At 47.7% G+C, this 19,760-nt stretch overlaps 1 protein-coding gene across 6 annotated transcripts in view; it reads left to right on the top strand.

Annotated features, from left to right (window-relative positions):
• Positions 1–468: 468 nt before the first annotated feature.
• The window catches only part of PECAM1 (platelet and endothelial cell adhesion molecule 1), a 94,615-nt gene continuing 75,323 nt past the window's right edge, over positions 469–19,760 (top strand). For 5 of the 6 annotated variants that reach the window (XM_078065932.1, XM_078065931.1, XM_078065930.1 and 2 more), the window contains exons 1-6: positions 469–690; positions 12,347–12,521; positions 12,713–14,751; positions 15,039–15,111; positions 17,305–17,461; positions 17,549–17,575. In XM_078065932.1, coding sequence (XP_077922058.1) covers positions 17,398–17,461; positions 17,549–17,575 — 91 coding nt within the window. In that variant the 5' untranslated portion in view covers positions 469–690; positions 12,347–12,521; positions 12,713–14,751; positions 15,039–15,111; positions 17,305–17,397. Of the gene's footprint in view, positions 691–12,346; positions 12,522–12,712; positions 14,752–15,038; positions 15,112–16,392; positions 16,410–17,304; positions 17,462–17,548; positions 17,576–19,760 lie in introns of those variants that run through there. The other variant, XM_078065927.1, reaches the window with a different exon arrangement.

The following is a 19,760-nucleotide window of genomic DNA, read 5'->3' as shown; positions in this document are numbered from 1 at the left end:
GATCTTGGGAAAAACAATCTCATTTGATTCCCCAGGGGTTGGGGGGGCCTTCTGGGTAAGCAGCGGCCAAAGAACAATGCAGCCTCCAGGGCTGAACTGGGGCCCTGCTTTTCCCCTTCCTTCAGCTTTCCTAGCTAGGAAAGTTTTAAAAATGGATTTGCAGGCAGTCTCAGGTAGCATTGTGTTAGGGGGCCCAAAAACTTCAACTCAGTGTCCCTTTGTGTGGGCAAAGCCAAGGGCATGGCAGAGGTGATTATGGGCAGGGCACAGCCCACCCACTTATGGAGACCCCCAAGAGAAATCTGTTGCTCGGAGGGTAGGGCTTGCCAATGGAGGGCAGATGCAGATAGAGAGAGGGGAGATGCTAATGCCCTGGGATTGTCATTCAGGGGACAGGCACACTATGTCATCATCAGTCACTTCCACATTCATGTGAGTTTCAGGGGTTGTCAGCTGGGGCCTGGTGAGAGCTGACTCTGCTGGGGTTGGCCCAGCCCTCGGGCCACTCTTGAGAAGCTAGTGCCTGGGTCAGAGCACCCTGGGCCTGGCATCACACATGCTGTGCCAGGTCCTGGATGTGAGGACACAGGAGGCACGTGTGTGGGGATCCCAGAGACAGTGAAGGAAGCTCCCTGGCCAGGAAGTCTTGAGACAGTGCCAGGCTCAGCAGGCCCCTCTCTGGCTGCTCGGGTAAGTCACAGCCAACCTCAGCCTTAGACTGTCTCTATAAGCCAGCCTAAGGGGTGGTGCTTTGGTCTCATCCTATGGGGGAAGAAGGGACTAAGGACACCTCACATTTTTCCATTTTCCTGTCCCAGAGGTCCACATGAGGTTAATTTTCTGATGCAACTGATCATGAAATTATCTGGGAGGGAAATATTCCACTGAGGAGCTGGGGCATTTCAATGCATCTCTAGAATAATGTTCAAAAAATCCTCCTTTACCTCCTTGAACATCCAAGATTCTCCTAGGTCTCAAAATGTTTCTGTTTCTTGTTTCCACCAAGAATGTCCCTTTATTTGGAGCATGTTTGCTCCTTGTCACCCTGGGGGAGGATTTCCAAGTTGTTTTCAGGTTCTAAGTTGCAGTGTGAGAATTCATATTTTATTTCTGTCAGTGGAGTGGCCTGAAGCCCCAGATCCCAGGGGAGCCCCAGCGTTAGGGAGAAGCAGATGGTGACAGACATGGTCTTGCCAAATGCAGCTCAGATCCCCTCTTCCTCTTGGAACAAGAATGAGCCTCTTTGAGGAGGGCATTCTGGTCCTCCCTGATTCGCTCTGTGCCTGTGGGCCAGCAGAAAGAGAGGGCTTTCGCATAAAGGACTCCCCCCTCAACCACCCTGAAGGGTGTCACTCCCCAGAAGACATCAGGAGAATTGGAGGGCTGGAGGCCAGAGGGGTCACCGAATGCAGTCATCCCCCAACAACTGTGTCAGAACAGACGACCAGAGCTTGAATCCTTCAGCGGCAAGGACCTGGTCTATTTTTTAAAAAATATTTATTTGACACAGAGAGAGAGAGAGGGAGGGAGGGAGGGAGCACAAGCAGGGAGAGCAGCAAAGGGAGAGGGAGAAGCAGGCTCTCTGCTGTGCAGGGATCCCGATGTGGGGCTCGATCCCAGAACCCTGGGATCACAACCTGAGCCGAAGGTAGACGCTTAACTGACTGAGCCACCCTGATGCCTCTGGTCCATTTTTTAAAAACAGAAATTTTGATAGATGTAACAGTAGATTCACATGCATTTGTAACAAATAATATAGAGAGATCCCTGCACGCTTTGCCTGGTTTCCCCCAGTGGTAACATTTTGCAAAACTATAGTATAATAGCACAACCAGGACACTGGCATTGATACAACCCATGATCTTATTGAATCTTATTTCATCTCCCCATTTTTATGTATACTTTGTGTCTGTGTGTGCGCGGCTTCAGCATCTCTGTGGGTTCATGTATCTGCCGCCACAGTCCAGATACACTTCTGGCACATCAGGGATCCATCCTTTCATAGCTGTACCCACTTCCTTCCCGGCCCCCATCTCCAATCTCTGGAAGCCGCTAATCTGTCCTCCGTTTATAAAGCGTTGTTACTTTAAAAATGTTAGGGAAGTAGAATCATATTTGGGGGGATTGGCTTTTTTCGCTCAGCATATTTTCCTGGAGATTCATTCAATTTGTTGCAAATAGTTTGTTTCTTTTTTAAAAAAGATTATTTGTTTTAGAGAGAGCAAGCGAGCGCGTGGAGGAGGGGCAGAGGGAGAGAGAGAACCCTCAAGTAGACTCCCCACCGAGAGCAGAGTTGGACACAAGGCTTGATCCCAGGACCCCGGGATCATGACCTGAGCCGAAATCTGGAGTTGGCCACTTACCCAACTGAGCCACCCAGGCACCTCCATTTTGTTCCTTTTTATTGCTGAGAAATATTCCATAGTATGGATGTACCACCATTTATCTAACCCTTCGCCCACTGAAGGACATCTGGACTGATTCCAGCTTTTTTGGGGGAAGCTGGAGTTACAAATAAAGCTGCTGCAAACATCCATGTGCAGGGTTTTGTGTGAACCCATGCTTTTTATTTCTCTGGGCAACTGGTGACGTTTTAAACAGCTCTAATTAAAGCAGATCCTTGAGGTTTGTGAGGGATCCATTTGGAAAGCCACATGCATCCTCACATTCTCAGTATTAGAAATGTTTATACAGGCTCCCAGCTTGGTCCTAAATCACATGGATCTCATGTCTGTCTAGAAGCACTGTTTCCTATGCATATTCTCATACCCCAACTTGGCTGCCTTTTTTTATTTGTATGTATCTATCCAGGTAATGAAGCTATAAAGAAACAGGAAACATTCAGACAGTTGTATAGAACAAATTGAAGGATTACATCCTAGAATAACCTTGGTGAATAAATATCTCATACTCTGTGTTTTTCACCTTTTTCAGACTTTGACCCCGTTGGTCTTTGTTCAAAGCCAAAGATTTTCCTATTGAGGGGGGGCATTTCAAGAAACCCTGAAATGTTTTTCCTCTAGAGGTGTTTGCACAAGGAGTTCAGGCCTTGGGAGTCAGGCATCCAAGATTCCAGCAGTCTTTACCACTTAAACTAGCTGTGGGAGCTTGGGCAAGTGTACTAACCTCTCTGAGAGTCTCGTTTTTCTCCTGTAACATGAGGTTACTACTAGCCTCTGAGTCACAGGATTCAACGAGACAGTCAATGAGACATGCTAAATGCTCCATACATTTTAGCAGAAACCTCTCTCCGAATCGATTTAAAATAATGCAGGGCTTGGGGCGCCTGGGTGGCTCAGTCATTAAGTGTCTGCCTTCGGCTCAGGTCATGATCCCAGGGTCCTGGGATCGAGCCCCACGTCGGGCTCCCTGCTCAGCGGGGAGCCTACTTCTCCCTCTGCCGGCCGCTCTTCCTATCTGTACTCTCTATCTCTCTGTCAAATAAATAAATAAAATCTTTAAAAAAATAAAAAATAAATAAAATAAAATGATGCAGGACTTCACTGAAGGTTGCTTCAAGGAGACTGTGAGGGGAGAATTATATCTCATTTTGCAGAGAAAATTCCAGTATGGAGGCTTCGCCCTCAAAATCAAGTTAGGGCCAGCCCTCCCAACGTCAGCCAGTCAGTCTTGCTCACTCCCAGATGTGCCCCTTTCTTCCTCAATCTGGGGGGCCTTTGTCTTTCTGCCACCGCTCCCCCCCCCCACGCCCCACACCCCACCTCCAGGGAATGAAGACTGGGAGCTCTTAGGCTATGTTTTGTTTTCCTTTTTGTTTTGGTTCCTGTCGTGCTTGCTGTTCGAGTGGTCAGACTGATCTGCTCAAGTTTCCACAACAGGGACAGAGATGCATTTTCTTGCTGCTGGCTGGTCATCCACGAGCTCCTCGAACAACGTCATGGTCCTTCTAGCATCAAGCCAGAACTGTGATCCCAGCCCACGAGTAACAGAGGCCCCTTACCCACCTTTGGGATGACAACTTTCTTCTTTCCTTTTCCTTTGTCTTTAGCCCTGGCAATCAACAGGAACACTGCTCTGACCCATGGCATTGGTTTTGACCACTATTTGCCATCTTAGTAGCGTATTTATGAGTCAGATGAAGGGATGTTCAGTGGGCACAATTCCCCTGGAGAGAGGAGGTGTGGCCTACATGGCTGCCCGAGTCCTCAGGAACGGGCATGCACACTTGCCCTTTGCTGGGGGCTGTATTTGCCCAACATCGGCCCAGGGGAGTCTCCGAAGCCGTCTAGAAACATCTCCTTCTCTCTCTCTCAGCTGTCTTTAAAAACCCTCCTAAAACTTGTCCTCACTGGCTGGTTGCACAGTTCTAACTGGAATATACCTCCCTGTAATTTCTACCCGGAGGCAGAAAAAAAGTCCAATTTCTCTTTCACGTAAAAACAATGCAATTATTTAGAGATAATTATCAGATGCTCCCCAGATCTTCTTTCTTAATCTTAACATTCCCACTTCCTTCAAATGCTCCTCTCAGGATGTGGTGTGAAGCTCCTGCCTTAGCATTTTTGTCACGTGTCTACATGTGTCTGGGTGTCACCCATGTAACCGAGCTTGCATGACAACATGCAGTGGGGCTGTCTCCTCCCCTCTTCTGAACTCCTAACCTCTGTTCATGTGGCCTGCAATGTTGACGGCCAGGCTCCTTCCAACTCATCAGTCTTTCCCATGCATTGTTCTGTTAATTGACATTTCCCTCATCCTGTGTTTGTAAAAGGTCCACTTTTTTGTTTTTTCTTTTTACATAAAAATTCATTTTTTAAATTTTAGTTATTCAGCATGAAACAAAAAATTGTAATTCAGAAAGAAAGTAAAATTCAGTTAACTTAGTCACATCCTTCAGGCAGCAAAACAGAATATTCATGTGAAGTGGTCTCTGGGAATTAAGATCAGGAGCTTAACTTTCTATGACGGACCATCGCTTGGCCCATCGCTCCCTCCGAGTGACATTCTTTTGACTGCTGAGTCTGTCGGTTGGCCCCTTAGCTATCCCTCCCAGTGCTGTGTCATCCAAGCAGCATGCTCTCGAGAGTCGGGTGTGAGCCAGCCATAAAGTTGACCAGAAGTGGGAGGAAGACAGAGTGGCATCTTCACTCCATTAGTGATGCCCTTTGAATTGCCCTTGGTCAAAGCTCTTTTGATTTAATTGTCCCATACGTTGCAGATACCACACACTTCTCCACGAGGACCCCAGGACATACATGGTCAGATGTCTTGCTGAAATTCAGAAACCCTGTACCTGCAGTATATTACTGTTTCAACAATCTAGTAACCCTGACAACAAAAGAAACCAGGTTCACTTTGTCCTGACTTATTTTTAGAAGATCCTGCTGGTTTCTGGTCATTTCTGCCTCCCGCCTGGAAGCTGCAAGTGCCCTCTGCCAACACCTGGGAGAGTTCTGCTCTGATCTGCACCTGTCTGTTGGGTGCTAGGCTCCCCCTCTCAGTCCCTGCACTGAGCACTCCTCCTCTACTCCCTACTTCATGACCCAGGCCGTGTCTAGTCCTTAATATCTGGCCTGAGCTTTCCTGGGTGTGACCCTCACGGGCAGCTCTGCCAGGCCTGGCCCCGACTCCCCGTTCTCCAACCTTCCCTAACTCCCAACAGCAGAGGTCTGGGCCCCTTCCATAATTTTGTTTGTTTGTTTCAACAGCCTTTATTGAGGTTCTGCACACTGTGTGAGCCAACATCACTCGCTAGGAAAAGATTTTAGAGGATGCTTAGACATACCAGGAAGTTTTCACATACCTATTAAATAATCTGCTGGAGTTTTGTAGAGGGTAGATATCAAGGCCCCTGGGATCTGTGGCTTTGGAATTCCCTATCTCCCCCACCTTCTTCTTCTTTTTTTTTTTTTAAAGATTTTATTTATTTATTTGACAGAGAGAGAGAGCACAAGCAGGGGAAGCAGCAGGCAGAGGGAGAGGGAGAAGCAGGCTCCCCACTGAGCAGGGAGCCCGATGCGTGGCTCGATCCCAGGACTCTGGGATCATGACCTGAGCCGAAGGCAGATGCTTAACTGACTGAGCCACCCAGGCGCCCCTCTCCCCCACCTTCTAAAGTCAGGACATTTTGGGGGCTTAAGAAAACAGGTGAGAGAAATGGCCACCACCTTTTCCCAGGCCAGGTGAGGCTCTGGAACTCTATAGGTGGGGGTCTACAGGCACGGATGGAGTGACGTGAGGGATGGGGACACTGTTCCTGCTGGGAAGTCCCCCAAACGAGGGGATTATGCCCCATTAACAATGTCTTTAAGTTACAGACAGTGGACTTAAAAGTAATCCCTGCATGCAGGCAGCTCCCTCCTGGGTCCCACCTGCAGGGAAGGGAAATGACCAGATCTCCCCCGGGGATTAAGAGGGGCTCAAGGCTGGGAGCTTGAAGAGACTTGGGGCCCAGTTATGATTTCAGCCTCATTGTGGATAAATGGCTTGTGGGCGCCGAGCAGAGAACCTAATCAGTGTTTGTCAGATTGTTTTCTGACTACAGTTAGCATTTGCTCAACAGCCAACATAAAAACAAACTCCTGGATCAAAACCATCTGATGATAAGCTGGAAACTGCTTGTACTTTAAACCAAAGTTACTTTTTGTATCTAAAATTCATTTTGCTGATTTCTAGATAAACCATGACCGTTTCCCACCCCTCCCCCGCAAGAGTTGTTCCTGGCAGGGTAATTCCTCCTTGAACTTATGATACACCAATTAAGGTTTCCTCTTATTTTAGCCAAGTTTACTTCATCTTGGATAGAAAGGACAGAAAAAGGAGAGTGAAGACAAAAAAAAATTCCATTATTTATTATTGTTATCTGCTACCACTGCTGCTAGGATAGTAACGAGAGTCGCCGCCATCTAATGGATGTATAGTTCGCTAGTACCTCTGGATTTGATCAAGCACCTAGGACATCCTCACAAAGAAGCCTCATATCCTCATGGAGATGTGTGGGATACATGACAGCAGAGGAAGGGAATTTGTAGCTTGTTAAACATTTATATCAAAAGGACTTTTTTAAAGATTTTATTTATTTGACAGAGAGAGACACAGCGAGAGAGGGAACACAAGCAGGGGGAGTGGGAGAGGGAGAAGCAGGTTCTCCGCTGAGCAGGGAACCCAATGCGGGGCCCGGTCCCAGGACCCTGGGATCATGACCTGAGCCGAAGGCAGACGCTTAACGACTGAGCCACCCAGGCGCCCCATCAAAAGGATTTTGATTAAGATCAGCCCAGGGCAGGGGTGCCTGGGTGGCTCAGTCGGTTAAGTGTCTGACTCTTGATTTCGGCTTGGGTATTGATCTCAGGGTCTTGAGATCGAACCTGGTGTTGGGCTCCACACTCCGTGGGGAGTCCACTTGAGATTGAGGCAAATTTCTGGTAGAGTGCCATAGGGCTCTATCTTAATCTACCAAATATTTTTATTAATGACTTGGATGAGGACCCTGGTGACCATCTGATAAAATCTGTGGATGATTCAAAACTGGGAAGAAGAAGTCAGAGGATAAAATCAATTGTCAAGAAGACGGATAAAGGCACTGGTCATGGAGGTAGATCTGGTTTTCCACCTTAGACTGATGAGGAAAACGAGAGAGGAACATCCAGGGGTGGCCACCTCTTATCTTCTGTCTTCTAGGGGGAGCTTCTCTCAGCATGTCTGACCCTTTGCTGAATAATCTGTTGATAAATCAGCCTCCAAACCCCTTGAGGGCAGGGCCAGGGCTTTGTCTTTCCTGGTGTTTAGTGGGGTGCCTGCTAGGGAAGAGAGCGGCCATCCCTCTGCAGGGAGGCATCTTTGCTGACCTCCTGGTCCTGGACTGGACCTGTGTTTCTGACACTCCCTCCCATCTGCAGCCCCACTTAGTGCCCGTTTTCCCTTGTGTCCCCTCAAATCACCTGAAAATTTAAAAAAATGGGGAAATGCACTGCTTCCGCCCCAAACATTCTGGCCTTTCTACACATGACTCCAGTTTAGCAGAAGCATTCCTGAAACAGAGGGGTCCTGAGTGATGGCTATCAGATAAACTACAGGATGCCCACTTACATCTGAATTTCAGGGAGACCAAATCCTGTTCTGGTATGTCCTGTGCAATACTTGGGACCTACCTCTACAACAAAATGACTTGTTGCTTATGTGAAATTCAAATGTAACTGGCTGTCAGGTATTTCTATTTGCTAAACCAAGGCAGGCAGAGGTGATTGCCAGGGGCCTCTCAGGATGCCTGGCCCAGCCCACTTCCAACCCAAACCGCCTCTCATGCAAGAGGATACGCTTCCTCCCTCACTCCTGTGGACTCCTCAGGCCCTGGGCACCTCCACTGGCCTCGGGCCTGCCCTCCCTTCGGGGCTGTATCTTGCCTCACAGGGCAAGGGGCCGACACTGGCCTTCCATCTGCCCCCCAGGAGTCCAGCTCAGCGCTGAGGCCAGCCACGGAGAGCGAATCCGACGCCGTGGTCCAGGCATCATCATTGCACCTGACGACTGTTACATCCCAGCTGTCCTCCCAGCTCTTGAACTCATTTAGCCAAGATTCATGCAGGGCTCACTATGTCACAGGACACTGCAGTGAGCCCAACAGACCCACACCTGCCCTTGCTGAGCTGACAGCCTACTAGGGGTGACCCTTCTTAAGGCTCACACAGACAAATAGAGGATTACCAACAGTGACAGGTGCTTTGAGAATACGCAACCAGAACTCTGCTCAGGGCTAGGACTCTCCTTTGAGCTGAGCCTGGGGGTGAGGAGTTAGCTAGCTGGGGATGGGGGTCAGGAAGAGCTCCAAGCAGAGAGAATAGCTGGTGGGGTTAGGGAGCCTGGCCCTGAGGGGAGGCCAGGGCACAGGGGAGCCTTTACACCCACCTCATCTCATCGGTTCCTTTTCCTGCCCAAAGTCACATGCAGGGCCAGTTTCATAATTTGCAGATCCAGTGCAAAATGAAAATGCAGTGCCCCTTTACCAAAAATGATTAAGAATTTCAAGATGGTGGGGCGCCTGGGTGGCTCAGTCAGTTAAGCATCCGACTCTTGATTTCAGCTCAGGTCATGATCTCAGGGTCATGAGATCGAGCCCCATGTCTGGCTCTGCGCTCAGCATGGAATCTGCTTCAGATTCTCTCTCTCCTTCTCCCTCTGCCCCTCCCCTGTTCGCATGTCCTATAAATATAATATAATATAATATAATATAATATAATATAATATAATATAATATAATTTCAAGATGGTGACAGCAGAGCATTAAACCAAGCACGGCCTCTTCTGAGCACAGGCCCTGTGTGACTGCCCAGATTACATACCTGGGAAGCTGGTCCTGGTCTTGTGATTCATGTGTGTCAGGTCCAGGGCTGGATCTGAGTTTTCTATCAGGAAGGTATTCTTCAAGGCCAGTGATTGGAGGCCTCAGAGCAAGCCAGACAGACAGACACAGCCTGGCAGATGTGACCCTGAGAACTGGTTGATGCTTCACCTTCTGCCTCCATTTCCCCATCTCTGACAGCGATCCTGACCCCACGTGTAGAGGACTGATAGCAGCCCCCACAGATATCAGGTCCTAATCCCTGGAACCTGTGAACGTTACCTAATATGGGAAAAAAAGGTCTTTGCAGATGTGATCAGTCAGAGATCTTGAGATGGAGAGATTATCCTGAATTATCTGGGTGGGTCCTAAATGTCATCACAAGTGTCCTTAAAAGAGAGGCAGAGGGAGATTTGACACACAGGGGAGAAGGCAATGAGAAGATGAAACAGAGGGACCTCTGAAGATGCTGGCCTCACAGATGGGTGTGATGCGGCCACGGCCACGGATGTCGGCAGCCCCCAGAAGCTTGGAGAGGCTGGAGCTGGGGCCTCTGAAGGGAGTGTGGCCCTGCGGACACCTTGGTTTCGGTCCAGTGGTACTGATTTTGTATTTCTGCCCTCCAGAACTGTGAGAGAATAAGTTTGTGTTGTCTTAAACCTCCAAGTTTGTGGGGATGTGTTACAGCAGCTCCAAGAAACTAAAACACCTGCTTCCTAGGGTTTTTAAAATAACAGCTTTATGGAGATGTAGTTCATACACCATGCCATTCAACTGTTTAAAGTGTACAATTCGATGGTCTTTAGTCTACTGACAGAATTGTGCAACTATCATCACACTCAAGTTTTAGAACTTTTTTCTCAATGCTTTTTTTAAATTTTTTATTTTTTATTTATTTTTTTAAAGATTTTTTTATTTATTTGAGAGAGAGAGAATGAGAGACAGAGAGCATGAGAGGGGGGAGGGTCAGAGGGAGAAGCAGACTCCCTGCCAAGCAGGGAGCCCGATGCGGGACTCGATCCCGGGACTCCAGGATCATGACCTGAGCCGAAGGCAGTCGCCCAACCAACTGAGCCACCCAGGCGCCCTCAATGCTTTTTTTTTAAAAAAAAGATTTATTTATTTATTTGAGAGAGAGAGAGCACAAGCGCACAAGCGGGAGGGGCAGAGGAAGAGGGAGAGAGAGGATCTCAAGCAGACTCTGCATTGAGTGTGGAGCCAGACTTGGGGCTGGATCCCAAGACCCTGAGATCGTGACCTGAGCCAAAACCAAGAGTCGGGCGCTCAACCAACTGTGCCACCCAGGAGCCCCGACTTTTAGAACTTTGTAAGCACCCCTACAAAGAAACTCCCTACCCATTAGCAGTCACTCTTATTTCCTCCAACTCCCCTGGCCCTCGGAAACTACTCATCTACTTCTGTCTCTAGAGGTTTGTCTATTTGGGACATTTCATATATATAGATATAGAGTCATATAATACGCGGCCTTTCATATTTGGCTTCTTTCACTTAGCATGACATTTTCAAGGTTCATCCATACTGTAGCAAGTTTCATCCATACTTCGTTCTTTTTTCTGCCAAATAATATTCTATCGTATGGATATACCACATTTTGTTTATCCATTCATCAGCTGATAGACATTTGCATTCCTTCTACTTTTTGGTATTATTAATAATGCTGCTATATTTTGCATGTAAGTATTTGTGTGAACATGTTTTCATTTCCTTTGGGTCTATACCTAAGAATGGAATTGCTGCTGGGTCACTTGGCAACTCTATTTGCAACCTTTCCAGGAATTGCTGGACTGATTTCCAAAGTGGCTGCATCATTTTGCAATCCTACCACTCACGTGTGAGGGTTCCAGCTTCCCCACATGCTCACCAACACTTATTATTGTCTGTCTTTTTAATGATAGTTATTCTACTGGGTATGAAGTGATATTTCATTGTGGTTTTGATTTACAATCCCCTAATGACTAATGATGTTGAGCATCTTTTCATGTGGTTATTGGCCAAATATTTATTCAAGTCCTCTGCCTATTTTTTTAAAAAATGGTTGTCTTTTTGTTGTTGAGTCGTAAGAGCTCCTTATATATTCTGGATCCTCATCAGATAGATGATTTCCAAATATTTCCTCCCATTCTGTGAATTGCCTTTCAACTTCTTGATGGTGTCCTTTGCCACACAAGTTTGTAATTTCAACGAAGTCCAATTCATCTCTTTTTTGTTGGTTGCACTTTGGGGAACAGAATGCACAAATACCTGTAGAGTGTTTTCATTTTGGCACCTGAGACATGGTAGTGCTCTTGGTCCTATTCCCAGGCCAGTGCCTGGGCAACTCAGAGCAGAACACAGCAGACTCCTTGGCCCCTTAGGCTGTTGTGTGGCTGATTGTCATCAGGGCCAACTTGTCCATTAGACACAGGAAGCACAGTGCCAGGCTCCACGATACTTTTAGGGGCCCATGAAGAAAGTTATTTTGTAATCAGAAGAATAAAAAGGAACTTTAGGTCAAAGAAATGTTTTAATATAAATATAACTCTAATACATTCTTGCTTATACAATGGAGTTGTAAAATATAATTTTTTTTTAATGGAGGAAGGTGCCTGTGAAGACAAAAATGCCTACAGCCATGAGTTAAAATACAATCTTATCCCCTGTCACTGGAAGGGGGCCTCCAGCAGGGGATGAAACAGCATTGACCCTCTCCCCCTACCCTACCTCACCCCCCCCACACACAAGGTTTCCCCCTGCCTCCCTTTGGCCTAGCGGCCCATCTCTGTGAGGCAACTGGGGCTGTGAGAACAGCACCTGGGTGGGCATTGAATTAGGGCCTTTGGGCTCCTCCCCTTGAGCTCATTAAGTTAAGTTGAATTAAGTTGAGTTGAGTTGCCAGAGCAGTAATTCAGATCAGGTGAGCTGGGGGCCAAACCAGACCTCTAACTGTTGTTACTGTGTTCTCAGTGTGCCCTGCTGGTTACCTGTGCTTTGATCTTCGTAACAAGCCTGTGAGATGGGTAGAATGGGCATATTATCCGCATTTTACAGGCAAGGAAAGTGAACCTCAAAACACGGAAGCTATTAAACTGCAGAGAAGGGACTGGAACACCAGGCTTAGTCTTCCATTGCGGTAACTTCCAAATTCAGCAAATGGGGGCTTAGTCCTGCTCCTGGACTCACCAAGGTTCCTGAGGCAGAGCTGTAGCCACCGGCTGGGGGAATGGTCAGTACCTTCTTGCCTGTCACCGTGGTCATGAAAGAGATGGGTGGTCAGCCCTGCCTGGTGCTGTAGCTCTCAGACCTGCTGCCTCCCCCGCAACTTTCCCGACCCCACCCCTGGCTTCTCAGAAAAAGCACTTCCTGGGGTTTATTACAGCAGTTTCTTCCCGCGGTTAATGAATTGCTGTGTTCCAGATTTGTGTGACTTCCCTGGCGTTGGAAGGCAGAAGACAGCATGCAGAAACCGCTCTGTTCTTCAATTCCCTCTCACCAAGAAGAGGAAGAAGGGAGCAAAATCATTTGAGGAACTTCTTTCTTTCTTTCTTTTTTTTCTATTAAGGAGTCCACTAAGGACAAAGGGCAGGAAGGGGAGAGCTATGTGAGGGCCACACACATATAAAAAGCCACTCAGTTTATGATTTTTTTTAAAAAGTGAATTAGAAAACCTTCCATTTATACATTTTTAATTTTTATTAAGACATTCATACTTCACAAAGGGTAAGGAGCCTGATCATCTTTTCAATGAATAAAATAAATGAGGGAGGATATACACTTCTGTTCTTACATCACAGCCAGGGGCAAGAGAGGAGGAAGAGATTGCCTTGAGAGCTAGAAAGAGGGGTTCCCGCAGAAAGAGAGAGGGAGATAGACCCACGGGGTGGGGGTGGGGCTCTCCCGTGAAGGATCAGCCTCGTGTGGACTTGGCTCCCGGGCCGTGGGGTGGACACAAGAGACATTCCAAATGATTTCTAACACCCGAGGCACAGCTTTTATTTTAGAATTTAATTTCCTAATTTGATTTTTAATAGGTAGTACATTAACATGACTTAAAAAAACTAAAAGAGACACAAGGTTCCTAAGGAAAAGTACACTAAAACTATACAACATTGTTGTTTATGGAGAGAGATGCTGTGTCACTGGGCCGGAATACTCTCGGTCGGGTTAAAATGTCACTTCTCCCCAGATTGGTTTGCAGATTCAGTGCAACTCCAGTCGAAATCTCAGAAGGCTTTTTTTTTTTTTTTTGGTAGAAATTGAGAAGTTGATTTTAAAATTCATAAGGGAAGGTCAAGGGGCCTAGAATAGCTCAAATTGAGACAGACCAAGGGACAGGACTCCAAGCCCTCAACCCAGACCCCAAAAGTCCAGCATTCCTTTTTTTGTTTATTTTTTTAAGATTTTATTTATTTGTCAGAGAGAGAGAGCAGGAGCAGGGGGAGGGGCAGAGGGGGAAGCAGGCTCCCCGCTGAGCAGGGAGTCCCACTAGGGTCTCCATCCCAGGACCCCGGGATCATGACCTGAGCTGAAGGCAGACGCTTAACCCACGGAGCCACCCATGCGTCCCTCCAGGGCCCCTTGATGGCTGAATCCCTGTGCGGATCCTGCAGGAACATGGATGTAGGCTGTTCACAGGAGGAGGACTCCACTACCAAGACTGGTGGAGACTGAACCAAACCAGTCTGCGCTCAGGAGGGCCCCAGCACTGACCTTTCACTGACTTTCCCCCTCATCACAGGACTAAAAATCACACCCTGGGTGGAGATTTCACATGCCAACCAGATGAGCGATGCATGACAAAGCACGTCCTGTCCAGTGCCTGTGCTCCCCATTTCCTGCATCTCCACGCCCCCCCCCCTTTACCTGTTCCAGCCACTCCTTTCCTGCCTCAGCCTCTTGACAATCTTTCCCTGGCCTTTGCTCAGAGAGCCAGCAGGAGGGACCCTTCCCTTTGTGTTGTCTCCCTGGAGCTCTAACATAAGCCCAGTCAAAGCCTTGTCTGGAACTTCCAGTTTGGGCTCTCTGTTGCTTGGAGAGCCCCAGCACCCGAGCTGGTAACGTGTGGAGCCACCGGAACTCTCAGACATCGTTGGCGGGAGTGTAAGATGCTGTAGCCGCTTTGGAAAACAGTTTGGCAGTTTCCTGAAATGCCAGACATACACCTACCACACCCTTATTTACCCAGGAGGAAGGAAAGTGTACGTCCATACAGAGGCATGGTCATAGCAGCTCTCTCTATGAGCTCAAAATTGGAAACAACTCAAATGTTCATTAATAAATAATGATAAGCAAACTGTGATATATCCATGCAATGAAATACCACTCGGCAATAAAAAATTAATAATTGATGACGCTGATTGAAAGAAGATAGATGCCCCCCCCCAAAGTATATACGGTATAATTCCGTTTTTATAAAATTCTAGGAATGCAAACTTAACCATAAGGACAGAAAGCAGGTAAGTGTTTGCAATGAGGGATGGTGGCTGTGGGATGGATATTAGAGAGGTTACATATTAATTTACATGTTAGAGAGGTTAGCTCTTTGTCTATGATATAAATTGCAAATATTTTTTCCAGTTTGTATTTTTTTCTCTTGACTGAACTTTTTTTGGGGGGGAGGGGAGAACTCTTTTTTCATGGAGTATAATTTGTCAGTCTTTTATAATTTCTGGATTTTAAGTCAGAGTTAAACCAGCCTTCGCCATTCCAGGGTCATGAGGAATTCCTTCACGTTTTCTTACAGAACTCCTATGGCTTCATTTGTCCTTTCAGATGGTTGGTCCATTTGGAATTAATCCTGGTGCATGGTGTGAGAGGTGGGATACAGTTTTTTTTCTGCTTTTCTTTTGAAATATTAACACTTATTTTGAAATGAAGTTTTATTTTCTCATGGTGTTCTAAAACGATTAGCATTGTATAAGAAACAATGACTAAGTCCTAGAAGTTTACTTTGGGACTTAGGGGCATCGGGTGGGGCATTTACCACCATTGCTTGAACGTCACTTTGAGAAGCAAAAGTTGGTTAGTCTGCTGTAGGTGAAAGTTATCTTTGAAGCCAACATCTATTTTAGGACTCATGGTATTCCTTTTTTCTCGACAAATAGAAATTTGGTGGGTGGGTGGGGGTGATTTCCGGTAGGTTGCTAAAGGAGAGAGTTTACAGTGGGCAACAGAGAATACCAAACACCAAAAGTAACTGACACAATAGAAAATGTTCTTTTATGCTGCATGGCTCTTCAATAGCTCTTCTCATAACTTCCACTGAACCATAGATCAGAGAGAGGAGTTGTTCGCTAGCTGGAAGCCATCACTTCTTGGTATTTGCCCTAGGGCAGAGAAGTCTGGTTTCTATTTGTCCCGGTTCCAATCTGACTTAGCTTTACCCATGGGCGTATCAGAGGGTAGCGTTTCAGAAACAACACGGCTCTCTGACCTCAAGGCAGTAATAATCTAATTCAGACAATACTGTTAACTTATCTTCATTCACCCAATCATCCACTGTACTAACGTATTTTTGTTTTTGTTTTTTTGAAAGAGAGAGAGAGGGTGGGGACTCTCCAGGTGGAGGGAGGGGCAGAGGGAGAGAGAGAATCCCAAGCAGACCCTACAGCCGGCTCCCGCTCGAGCTGATGCAGGGGTTCGATCTCATGATCCTGAGACCGTGACCTGAGCTGAAATCTAGAGTTGGTTGCTTAACCCACTGAGCCACCCAGGCGCCCCTCTACCAATGTTTTTTGACCACCTACTAGGTACCAGGCACTGTCCCTGTTACCATGCAGCTAGCAGTCCACTTGGGGGAGGACAGGCCATTATGGCACACCATAGAAAGTGTCTCACAGAAGGAAGGCTAGGGAGGTGAGGAATGCAGAGGGGGATGCAGAGGAAGGGCAGCTCAGTGTGGGGGAGACAGGAGAGAATTCTGGAAGAGTGGATGCCTAAACTGAGTTACGATGCATGGGTAGGAATAGGCCAGAAAAGGAGAGGGGAAGAGTCCTCCAGGCAGGGGAACAACATAGACAAAGGCGTAGACACGTGATGTGTCCTGGGAACTATAAATCCTAGCAATCAGAATGTAGGGGCCAGGAAAGAATTGGTGAGAGACCTGGCTGGAAAGGTAAGCAAGGGCTGGATTGTGGAGGATTGTAAACTGACTTTCTGTGGAGGACAGTGGGGAGCCATCACAAGGTTTCAAGCCAGGGAGTGAAAGGAACTGATTTATATCTCAGAAAGCTCCCTGTGGCCTGATATACTCTGTGTATATTTAAAGGTAGAGGCTGGGGCTGCCTGGTTGGCTCAGTCCGTAGAGCATGCGACTCTTGATCCCAGGGTCGTGAGTTCAAGCCCCACACTGAGCATGGAGCATACTTAAAAAATAAAATAAAATAAAATAAAGGTACAGGCTGGAGGGGGCCACCAGAAAACATGCATGTCTCACAGAGCTGCCTTTATCCACCCTGAAACCAACTGCAGAAGCCAGGGACAGCCTCCTAGGAACAGCAGGTTCCAAGCTGAGTTTACCCCAAGGCAGCTGGTCTGTCTGACGAATCTGCAATTTTCTGGAGAAGTCAGCCCTGTCCCGTAGCATTGCCAGGAAAGACAGGAGGTCCAGACTTATGCTGTGTGGAGAGAGACCCCTGGGCAGCGGGGAGTGGGGGTGATGCGCTCAGGAAAAATTGAGACATCTTGTTGGGTGTCCAAAGAGAGAAGCCCTTTGGGTAGAGGTTGGAAAGAGGGAAGAACCCTCTCACCCTGCCATGATAAGGGGCTCCAAACCCAGGTGAGACAGGAGGGTCAGGGGCACTAGAGGCAAATGTCACTTGTGCCTTTAAAACAAAGAGTCTGCGTTCAGTGGCCCCTCAGGAAGGCCAGTCATTTCCTGAGGAGATATCAGGCTGGCCCATGCTTCATTGTTTCCAGCTTCCAGCAATGGCCGCCATTACCTGACCAGCAATACAGCCCGTCTCTCTGTGGCGCCAGAAGTTACCAGAGTGGTTTCTCTGCTTTCACAGGGCAGATTTATCTGGGCCACACGGGAAGCGTCTTCTGCCCCAGGGGCATGGCCCAAAGGCAGAACTAAGTGCCCCGAAGTCTTGGCGCTCAAGATGCAGCTGGAGTGGGCCCAAGAAGGCAAGATGTGGCGAGGACTTCTGCTGATGCTTCTGCTTTGTGAGTTTTTAATTCTCTTCCCACATTACTTAAACTTCATGAGAATCGAAGCTAATGGAATCAACGTATTTCTTCTGTCTTTTCCAGGTCCAAGCCTTGAGGGACAGGAAAACTGTAAGTTACCAAGTTTTTACCTAGCTTCGCCGTGTCTTTTCATGATTCTTAAAACTCACATCAAATTGCTTGGGTTTAATGTTTATGACAACTGAGAAAAATATTCCAATTGAGAGCTAACGTTTATTCCCTTCTGGCATTTTTAGAAGGCTTTTAGAATAAAACACTCGCTCTAAGCCAAGTTCTAAACAGCATGTTCTAGAAGTCGCATACATTTTTTTCTAAAAACTAGTGAATTGCTATTTGTTTGGATTGGAAGCTGATAAAAAAAGGAGTGGCTCCATATTTTATTTTTTGTTGTTTTACCATAAATTTCTTATTTTCATAGTCTCCCCATCCCCCATTGTTTTTTAATCACAAATGAGATGTAATTAATTTGTTAGATTCATGAGGACAGACCATAATTTAAATTGTTGTTATGATTTTGTCTTCTCTAAGTGATCTAAAACAGATATGGGATTTCCTTTCCCATTGACCTGCGGAGCTATGATTCTATCTGTAATATTTTGCGCTGTGCACAGGAAGGGGGCTTTGCCTATCTTTAAAGTTTGGTTTATCATCCCCTTTGGAGCTAGTTTTGAATCTTTAAGATAAGATGCTCGGCTGCGTCTGGAGGCTAAATGGGGGAGAGCCCACAGAACAGGATCCCCTCATCAGAGGTCACTTCACTCCACAAAAGAAGGGGGGTGACCAGCTTGCGGACAGTTGTACAGCTCTTTGGAGATGATGTACATGGATGATGCTGGTTTGCTGAGCCCAGGCTTTGACCAGTGGCTCCAGGATTGGGAAGGCTAGCGCGGCTACTAGCAAAGCCAGTCTGCGGGTCTCCTGCCCCAGCGTCCATGTGCTTTGGCGGGCATTTGACCCCCCCAGTAAGCAGTGGAGGCAGGATATCTGTTATCTTCCTGCCATCCTAACAAGATGTCTCTGCCTCAGAAAAATAACCGACTGGACCAAGTGAGAGCCAGTTAGCAGGGCATCAGCACTAGAACCTCTGCTGTCTGAACGATGGCTCTCTGTCTGAGGCCAGAAGCCCAAACTCAGATCTTTTAAAGATTTTTATTTATTTGACAGAGAGAGACACAGCGAGAGAGGGAACACAAGCAGGGGGAGTGGGAGAGGGAGAAGCAGGCTTCCCGCTGAGCAGGGAGCCCGACGCAGGGCTCGATCCCAGGACCCTGGGATCACAACCCGAGCTGAAGGCAGACGCTCAACGACTGAGCCACCCAGGCGCCCCGCAAAACTCAGATCTTTAAAACTGCTTTCACCTGGCCTCTTTGAGCCTTTTTCCTAATCTGTAAAATAGGAATGATAAGAGAATTGATCCCATAGAGTCAGTCTGAGGATAAGATGAGATAAGAGGAGGTGGCTCACCCACCACGGCATGCAATGACTAAGGATAGTTTACCATCTGGTCCTAGCCCTCCACAATCATGGCCCCTGCGTGCCAAACCCCCCCCCCCCCCGTCTGTCCACTGCTGCCCACATACCCCACTCTCATCCACACCATGCCCTGCAAACACACAGGCTGCTTCCCAGGACCTCCAGTCTCTCCCACCTTCCCCACCTCACATGGAAGTAAATGGCTCCCTTCCCAGGGTTTCTGGAGAAAGGCCTTTGTATGTTTAGGCTCAGAACTGCAGGACTTGGAGCACTGGAGCAGGGAGACTCTCCCACTGCTGCCTCAGGCCTCAGGCCTCCACCTTGTTTTACACTTGAGGAACCTGAGGCGCGGAAGCCATGAGGTACTTGTGTGTGGTCAACTGGGTGTTAGCAGTGTGGGGGCCAGGACAAGGTCTCCCATTCCTGTGGTCACCCACAACCATGCTGATGACACATTTGATGTGCATGACCCCACCGTCTTGCTCCACATCGCCGGCTCTGTGGTTGAGGTCCTTGGTCAGCCTTGGCCCTTTTCTCTTCCTTTTCTCCCAGGCTCTCCCTCCCCACCCTAGCCCTACCGCCTCAGGAGATGACCTCAACTCCATCTTCACCTAGAAAACACTGCTGTCTGGAGGGAACTCCCTCTACTTCCCGCCCTGCCCCAGCTACAGGCTTATCTGCCTTCCCACCCATCCTCCCGGCTTCCCTCCCAGCTGCAGCAATGTCAGCCCTCGTGGCTGATGGGGAGTGGGGGGCAGCCCGTCACTCAACAGCACTCCCACCCCGATCTCGCTCTATTATT

Source organism: Halichoerus grypus, chromosome 2 (assembly GCF_964656455.1).
Source record: "Halichoerus grypus chromosome 2, mHalGry1.hap1.1, whole genome shotgun sequence".
NCBI lineage: Eukaryota > Metazoa > Chordata > Mammalia > Carnivora > Phocidae > Halichoerus > Halichoerus grypus.
This window is presented reverse-complemented; position numbering and strand designations above follow the sequence as displayed.